The 9,409-nt window shown below is 36.7% G+C and overlaps 1 protein-coding gene across 1 annotated transcript; it reads left to right on the top strand.

The window, feature by feature from the left end:
* Positions 1 to 8,861, top strand: LOC112193240 (mRNA-capping enzyme). The gene is made up of 18 exons (XM_024333310.2): positions 1 to 302; positions 709 to 944; positions 1,672 to 1,804; positions 2,879 to 3,030; positions 3,292 to 3,375; positions 3,459 to 3,521; positions 3,862 to 3,993; positions 4,107 to 4,313; positions 4,617 to 4,736; positions 4,872 to 4,921; positions 5,623 to 5,785; positions 5,880 to 6,017; positions 6,841 to 6,963; positions 7,046 to 7,144; positions 7,309 to 7,398; positions 7,500 to 7,584; positions 8,099 to 8,229; positions 8,312 to 8,861. The coding sequence occupies exons 2-18, from the start codon at positions 783 to 785 to the stop codon at positions 8,450 to 8,452; spliced, it is 2,073 nt and encodes a 690-aa protein (XP_024189078.1). The 5' UTR covers positions 1 to 302; positions 709 to 782; the 3' UTR covers positions 8,453 to 8,861.
* The last annotated feature ends 548 nt before the right edge of the window (positions 8,862 to 9,409 follow it).

Raw genomic sequence — 9,409 nt, 5'->3', positions numbered from 1 at the left:
TTATTCCATTTTCTTCAAAACTGAATCGTGCGTGCTCTCTCTCTCTCTCCTCCCTTCTCTTTCATGGATTTGATTATTATAGAAGCTTTACTTCCTTCTTCTCTCTAAACCTTCTCCTCCGTTAGGGTTTCGCAGAAGAAGAAGAGCTTTCCCAGTTCCGAGGAGCAACCGAAATTAGAAATCGTAGGGTTTTCTGGGAGCTTCCACACGAAGCCGCTCTGTTCATTCTCATCCTGCAACCTTCAATTTCTCTCAAATGGTTTGCTGATTCGTCGTCCTCGTCGCAATTGAACTTGCTTCAGGTTTGAGCTCTTCTCGATTCTGCTTTAGTTCTTGCAACTCGAACCTCCCTGGGTCTTCAATTCGGAATTTGAATTCGTCGCTTAGGGATTGTGTTTTTGGTTTGCTTTAGCTTTCGGTCCGTTTGGTGCTGAGAATTGGAGGAGAGAATAAGAAAGTGGAAGCCATTTCGTTTGGGGGCTTGGGAAAAGCTAAATTTTGTAGCTAGATTATGTTAGCTTAAGCTAGTTCTGAAGTGATTGGCCAAATGGCACTTAGTTAGCATATTTGATTTATAGCTTGTACCGTATGTGTCTTTATTTTAGCTCTGAGTTGTTTATATGGATTGTTTTTCGTATTTTATTTATTGAAAATGTGTGTAGTCTGTGCAGCTGGTCATTGGGGATTAATGCAATATTTGAATGACAGGTTAATTTAGTTTTCGCGAGCTGTTTCCCAGCGTTTGAGATTCTAGGTGGCGAATGTAGTGTGGTGGATTATGAATGATTGTTGCAATGGATTTGAATGCCTCGCCATTACCTGAAGATGATGAAGAGACTTTTGAAGAATACAATGCAAAGGATTACAGTGCACAGGACTACAGTGCACAGGAATATAGCGCGCCACAAGAACACGTAGAATCTGGAGTGGATATATTACGCCGGGTACTATTTTTTGTTTTTTCTTCTCTCTTTGGACTTAATCTCTGCTCATGGAGTTTTTGGTCTCGGTAATCCAGTGAGATAGAAATGATCAAATGATTGCAGTTAGATTTTGCATTTCTCTTATTTGTTGCAGTTAGGGGAACTGTTTATTGCTTAAGCTTCTAGGGTTACCATGTCCATTAGGTTTACCAAATCTTTTATTCCTTTTAAAATGTCGGAAAAGCAACACCTTGGTGGACACCCTTGCAATAGAAGAAGTCTTTTGACCCCTATAGTGTTCATTAATTTTTCTATGTCAATGCCTAAATTTTTCTTTTATTGCAACAATTGCTAATTCCAGCACTGAATTGTATTTATGCTCCATATCTTCTCAGAAGACTCTTAGGTTTCGGGCTTAACAGATGGGGGATTTAGAATACATAAGATAAGAAAAAGTTTGTAGTACACTCTCCAACTGTATTCACAATTTCTGGAAGTTCTATCTCAACGCTTTACACTTCATATCTGCCAAACAGTTGTTTCTTTTGTATCCCTCTCTCTTAAACTTTAAGTATATTATATGGGAAAACCTATGTAGTCTGAAGTATTATACCTCTCTTTTTATCTATCCTAATCCTCCGTGCACAGAATAGCCATTGCACACTTTCCTGACCTTTAGTTCTTTTCATTTCTAATGTAAATGTATCGGTGTGCATGGCTGTTAAACTTTTTCTGCACCATTTATCAGGAGCGTGAAGAAAGACGTAAGCGATTGAAACGAGACCGTCCAGATGATAGACCAGTGCCTGCATCTCAACCCCCTGCATATGAATCGTATCAAGCAAAATTTGCCAAGGTCGACACATCAAGGCTTCCTTCTGGTAAGTTATCCTTTCACATCCGTTGTTTGGTAGTGGTTATTCGTGCTAATATATTTTCATTTCCATGGATTGCATGGTATAGTGGTGTTCTACATGTCACTATAGTTTCTCTTCTAATGTGATTATTACCTTTAACATGTTCTGTTACGTCAAAAGGTGGTCCTCATACTAAAGCAGTGATTCTGCCTTTCCACATGTTTTTTGCACCAAATTTATTGCTAGAATCTGAGCAGCTCATAGTATTTGGAATATCCTTCAGCCTTTCTGTGAGGAAATTTTGAACTTCAATACTTTGTGTTGGTGTTATGGACGAACTAATTTGACATCGTGATACTTTGATTTTCTCGGTTTAACCCCCCCCCCCCCCCCCCCTCCAAAATATATTGGGACCTTTACTGCACATATTAATGTGTAGCTCCTGGATTTTCAATGAAATTGTTGTGATATTTTGTTCCATCATCATGGTGTGTGGTGAGTCAATATTCTGCATCCTGCACTTCCACTTCATGCTAGTGATGCTTCTAACATGTTGAACTGAGGAAAAATTAAGTGGGAGAAATATACTCGAAGTGTTGATGGATGAATTTAGTTCATAATAATGCTATGCTGTTATGGAATAAAATTTTCAGGATGGAGTAAAATTATTAACCAACTTCGAAGAACTTCTTTCTTTACGGTGGCAAACAGATAATTTAGAATTAGAATGTCCATATGATAGGATTGTGTACATCGGTATGGGTTTCTTTTTTTAATTCCTTTTGTAAGGGTGAAGATAACGAAGGATGATATGGAGATGGAGAGGGTATGTAGAAGGAATATATACACAGCTCGTAGGGTCACTGGAAATGGTGGGGTTCCTGTATTGATGGAGGGTTTTTTCCCTGTAGGATTGATATGATAAATGATCTTTAGCTCAGTGATATTGGAAGAGTATGGTTTAACAGTTATATAATTTTTGAAATTAACTAGTCCTGTAATCTCTCCCTAAGAGCTATGCGATTTTTATTTAATCTGAAAGGGTGTCATATATCTTTACTCTTCTCTTTCTCACTCATTTTGTTCTTCATGATGCAGGTTGGTTGGATTGCCCATCATCTGGTCAAGAAATTTATTGCATGATACCTTCTAAGGTGCCATTGTGTGAATCCTACAATGATTGTGTTCCTCCTGGTAGAAGATACTCATTTAAACAAGTCATCCATCAACAAAGAGTTTTGGGAAGAAAAGTAAGCACACTGAAATTGTAAATGCTTATTTTCTCTTTCTTTTATTTTCCTCTTCCAAACTCACAGTATTGGAACATTTGATGTCTTTTCCAATTTCTATTGATAAAAGAAGTGAAACTTAGTGTCTTCTACTTATAATGCTGTCAGAGCTAGAATATGTGGATCTTTGTAAAGCAACAGGAGTTGAAAGTAGATAGGCTAACAGAGTTGTTCTTTTGTTCTTAATGGTTAACATGATTTTTATCTTCACTCACTTTTCAGCTTGGTTTGGTGATTGATTTGACAAATACAACTCGTTACTATCAAACGACAGATTTGAAGAAAGAGGGTATTAAGCATATTAAGGTGAGTAATTGGTTATGATATCATTTTGTACTTCAGTCTGTAATATTTATACAGCTATTAATTTTATATCATTTTTGGTGTAGATTCCGTGCAAGGGACGGGATTCTGTACCTGACAACCCTTCCGTGAATCAGTTTGTATATGAGGTTTGGTTCTTATTCGACATATGCTTGTCTTTTTTTTTTTTTGGTGAAGGGATGAACCTGTTTAGTATGTAACTTATTAGATGCAAGGGTTTTACAAGAAACATAATTTTCCTCTGGATGAGTACCTTATAACCAGCCAACGATGCTTTTCTGTTTTTGCACTTTTTTAAATGTTATGCTTCCCACATGATTTCCTCCACGTGTTTATATTTGTTAAGTTATTGCTTCTTTCCACCACTATATTGGTTATTTATCAACTTTTGTTTTTGCGAATCGATATTGATAATATATGGTTAGTAGGTAAAGGTTTTGGTTATGATGCTCTGTTTATCTCATTCAGGTTATGCAATTCATGACCCGACAGAAACACACCAAGAAGTATATTCTTGTCCACTGTACTCATGGGCACAATCGCACAGGGTATATGATCATCCATTACCTAATGCGCACCTTACCAATTTCAGTCACTCAGGTACATTATGAACTCATCTAAATGTCTGAACTTAAAGTCAATTGAGCTGTTGTATTCTTTTGCTTTTATTTATTTATTTATTAGTTTTTAATGCTGCATTGCCTGCTCCACAGGCCATAAAAACTTTTGCTGATGCACGCCCACCTGGAATCTATAAACCCGACTATATTGATGCATTGTACTCGTTCTATCACGAAAGGAAGCCCGAAATGGTTGTATGTCCATCAACTCCTGAATGGAAGAGATCCTCCGAATTTGATCTTAATGGTGAAGCAGTTGCAGACGATGATGATGATGGAGGTCCAGCTGCTCCTTCTCATGTATGAATAGTCTTGAATGTTGACTTGATTTGTCGTTTTTGATGTTATTTTCTGCTTTATTAGTGACATGACGATTGAGAAATTCAGTAAACAATAAGTGATGTTCTGATTGTTGCGTTGCACAGAAAAAGGACCACCTTTTATGTCCAATAACACTTAAATAGTATTTGTTTCATTGTTACTATTCCGTTACTTGCATTTATGTTTGACCTTGCAATGAAAATGAATCGCTTCTTTACAATTTTTTTGGGTGCTTCTTAGAATCTTATATGCCTAAGCTTCGACACGCCTTCTTCATTGCAGGAGAATCAGGAAACGGATGGAGTAATGACAAATGATGATATCTTGGGGGATGAAATACCTCGCGATCAGCAAGAGGCAATGCGGCAGTTCTGCTATCAGTCACTTAAGCTGCCTCCTGGGGTAGGCATGTTGAAACCTATATCTCTCTTTGGTTGTTGCTGGTTTCACTTTGTATCACTAGTTCTTGAGTTTGGCTGTTGAGATTTGATTTCTACTGGTTTCATTTATCTCTAATTTCATTTTCTAAAATTTCAGAAAAGAGGAAACGCACAATTTCCAGGGTCGCACCCAGTTTCTCTTAGCAGGTTTAACATCACCTTGTTTTTGTTTATAATTTTTAAGACATTTTATAGTTTCAGGCTTTCAGCGTTGAGCTCCACCTCTACTTACCTAAATATTGATCTATGTAGTGAGCTGTATAATTTTATCATAAGTTGAACACTGTTTGAGATTAACCTATCTTGCTAGCATGCCTTTTGCTTTTCATTTTATAAGGAAAATTTATTCTGTGAGGAAAAAAATTGTTGGTCATGGTAACCAAATATAGTAGTTCGAGTTATTTCTAGCACTGAACAAGTCTATTGAAATAGGTGAATGATTTTTCAGTTGAGATTTTGAACATTTGTAAGTATTACGTTTTAGGAGCTATGTAGGGGCAGAATTTGTAGTTCGTTTTGTGCTTAAGGAACAAATATTGTTTAGCTTTTACCTGGATATTTGTCTATAGCTCTAATTCTCTACAATGTCCTGGTAATATGTATTTTGAAAAATACAAATTGATTGTCCTGAAGTCTTGTGTGTGAGATTGTGTTAGATGATAGATGATGACCAAGTCCTGCATGTATCTGTAAAGGCGCTTTCCCAAGTACTTGCATGTTGTCTTTATTGTTGTATACTGTAGATATGAAATTTTGTTAGAATCAACAAGTTGCTGTTGATTATTTGATAGTTCTGTTTGACTTAGTTTCACTCGTGGATTTGATATATGGGCTTCTGTTTCATGCAGGGACAACTTACAGCTATTGAGGCAACGTTATTATTATGCTACATGGAAAGCTGATGGAACAAGATATATGATGTTAATAACTATGGATGGATGTTTCTTGATTGATAGGAGTTTTAATTTTAGGAGGGTACAAATGAGGTTTCCCTGCAAACACACAAATGATGTACGTCTGCAGTTTCTTATTGAAAAGTTTAATGATATTAATAAAGTTTCCTTCGAAGTTTGGAATGACCTTTTCATTTGTTATGGCTTGTAAGGTTTCAGCTGATAAGGTTCACCACTTCACGTTATTGGATGGGGAGATGGTAATTGATACTGTGCCAGATTCACAGAAGCAAGAGAGAAGATACCTTATCTATGATATGATGGCGATCAACCATGTTTCTCTCATAGAGGTTTGTTTTTGCCTCTGATCTGTCTTTTTTGCTGGGTTAAGTGATCTCATATTTATAATTTTTTTTATTGGAGCACCAGACTTTTAAACCAAAAATGCTCTTTTCCAGATGTCCAAAATCTCTGACCTTTTCCCTTCATATAGTGTAGTTATATGATCTGAACCATAGATGGTGCAAATCACTCTTTAAAGATCTTCTGTATGAAAAATTCAGTCAAATTGGAGATTGTTTTGTCAGTGAACTGTACCAGACAAAGGATGGTTCAGCATGAGTATGTTAACTTCTACCAAAACTGTCTTTTGTTGGATAAAACTGGTTGATTAAATTATCTCCAGTTGGTTGAATTTTTATAGAGATGATCTTTAAAAGGTGTTGTAGAAAATGAACAATTCTGATCATGACACATCAATGTGAGATTTATGCATGTAGGAAAGGGTTTGGATGAGCATGTCCAAATTGATTTGATAGTAAACTAATTATTTTAGAGTTAGAACCAGTTACAATTGAATCTTCTGATACAGAAGCAGTATTAGATCTCTATTGGGAATTGCATTGTGCTCATTGTACCCTTGTTCTTTATTTGAAATGGTAGAATCACAAAGATATTTCAATCTTTCAGGTTTTTCTTTTGGGACACAAAGATATTGAGTAGAGATATTACTGTGTTTTTATCCGCCTTAGTTTTAGTCAGTTGTTTCCAATTTAATTCATGTAATCATTACATCTTGTGCTTTATCTGTTCAAAGATAATATCATTTTTGCTTGCATTTTTTTTCTTCCAACTGCCAGTATTTCATGGTTTGATATATTTGAATTGTTGCAGCGGCCATTTTATGAGCGGTGGAAGATGCTTGAGAAAGAGGTCATAGAGCCTCGGAATCATGAGCGCCACAATATCTACCAAAGTAGGAATCCTTACTATAGATATGACTTAGAACCATTCAGGGTATGTATCAGTTACTCTGGGTAGGCGTCAACTTTGTTGAACTAGTTTTTGCTGGGATTGATTTTCTAAGTATGTTTATCAGGTAAGGAGGAAGGACTTTTGGTTGCTCTCTACGGTTACCAAACTTTTGAAGGAATTCATTCCAAAGCTTTCACATGAGGCTGATGGTCTTATTTTTCAGGTGATCCTTGATCATAAATGGTCAATTGACTATAACATTACTTTGAGACACAGACACACACACACACACATATTTACATGTATTATTTGTGGCTGCGGATTGTTATGTGCTTCATATTGTCCTTGGTTTCAAAGAATTAATTACCCATAATTTCTATATGCAAGGGCTGGGATGATCCATATGTTCCCCGTACACATGAAGGACTTCTAAAGTGGAAATATCCTGAAATGAACTCGGTGGATTTTCTGTTTGAGGTTGTTCTCTTACCTTTATTATTGAGATGGTGCACATGATATTCTTTTTGAATCCTCAAGATTGACCTCGTTTTCTCATATAGCTACTTTTTTCTGGATAGGTTGGTGAAGACGATCGACAACTGCTTTTTCTATACGAACATGGAAAGAAGAAACTAATGGAAGGAAATAGGGTTGCATTTAAAGGTCTCTTTGTTATTTTATATTATGTTTTTATTTTTTGTTCCTTATTCAAACTTGGTTTACTGAGATTGTTTTGCTTCAAATCTTTTACGTTTACACTGTGTGCAGATTGATCCCAAATGAATGGTTGAGAATCAGTCTTTTGAGATCCATGTAAAAAATGATGGAAGAAAACATCTATTGTTTCCTTAACCAAATTTTTTTCTCCTGTCATTGCTTAAAAGTCTTATGGGAAACCGTGGGAAATCATTTAATATTTTAAAGTCGTGGCTTTGGGCACAGACAGTTCTCTTTTCTCTTTGATGGCGTGACCCAATTCTGCTTTCCATTTAAATGCTTATGTTTCTGGTGGTTTTATATATCTATTGGCTTATCAATGAGCTTTTTCATTGCCCCATGTTTTGTATCATATAGTTAGTCTTCTGCACTCAAGTTGGCTCTATGATCTATCATTAGGTTCTATTGGGTGTCTTTTCAGACATTATGATTAATTTTCATAACTTTTCCTGTGCATCAGATGGTTCAGACAGCTCCTTTTATTCAGGAAAAATAGTAGAATGTTCTTGGGATATGGAAGCAAATGTATGGGTCTGTATGCGCGTCAGGGTCGATAAATCCACTCCCAATGATTTCAATACCTACAGAAAGGTCTGTCCACACATTGTATTATACTTTTTTCTTTATTTCTGTTTGATCCTACTGCACTCATTAGTTGCTATTTTGAATACAGGTTATGAAAAGCATAAAGGATAATATTACGCAGGACGTCTTGTTGGACGAGATATATGAGATCATTCGTCTGCCTATGTATGCTGATAGGATACGGAATGACAGCAAAGCAGCTCAGCAGCATTTAGCACGGCGGAGGTGACAAGGGGGATGATGATCAAGAGCAGTTAAAGGTTACCCTTAGCCCCTGCAGTGCAAGTCATGGAGAGTTCTATTTGCTTGAAGTTGGGGATATCAGCTGCTAAACCACAAGGATTTGTATAACTAGCCAAGTTTAGCTGTAAGTTGTACTGAGTGCTGTGCTGGTGCGTTGTATGATCCAGTTTGGGACACACCAGATGGGCCCCGGGATTTATTGTCAGATTTATTTTGGTTCTGATAGTTGTTCAGATAAAAGAGGAGTAGGGTTAGTGTCGCCATGTATATTTCTGATGTTGATGATGATTATCAAGTTGTTTAAAAAGCTAGGCATTTTTTACAATCCAAAGCTTTGCACCTTCCCCCCTCTGTGAATATAACTTTAGGTACAGCAATTGACTTGCTCTCTCCAATCTTGCTGCTCCTTGTTAAGCCCTTGTTTTTTGTTTTTGTTTTTATTTATGTCTTTTTTCTTTAGGGGACGTCAATTAATCCCATTTGGGGAGCTTAGTAACCGGCTTCTCTTTTGGTTAACTGGAGGGCTTTTCCCCAAAACAAACTAATCTAGGCCTCAGAAAGACCGTAAATATTGTCATCAAGATGCTTCAATGCACTCAGAAAGGCAATCAAGAGTGGCAGCATTTCGACGAAGAACTAGCCGCAAAGAAGAGCCAAGTACCGCCAGTTTAGGGGCTGCTCATTGTGGCTGAAGAGCTTCCATTTGCAGCATATGGAAAGTTACTTTTAAAAATGGGGGTGCTTGAAATGTATTTTAGAGCACTTGTTGAAGAAATCTTCAATTAAAAGCAAGAGTGTCTCGTGTTTTTGTACGGTCTTAAACCGTTTCGAAAGACAAAACGCCAAATTTTTTTTAGAATAAAGACTAGATTCATCGATCACCTCATTATTTGGTACCTAATTTGAAATCACAATGAGATTCCATACTTGGAAGACGGAAATA

The sequence above is a fragment of the Rosa chinensis genome, chromosome 3, assembly GCF_002994745.2.
Source record: "Rosa chinensis cultivar Old Blush chromosome 3, RchiOBHm-V2, whole genome shotgun sequence".
Classification (NCBI taxonomy): domain Eukaryota; kingdom Viridiplantae; phylum Streptophyta; class Magnoliopsida; order Rosales; family Rosaceae; genus Rosa; species Rosa chinensis.
Note: the sequence above shows the minus strand (reverse complement) of the source record. Positions and strands in the feature narration are given on the sequence as shown.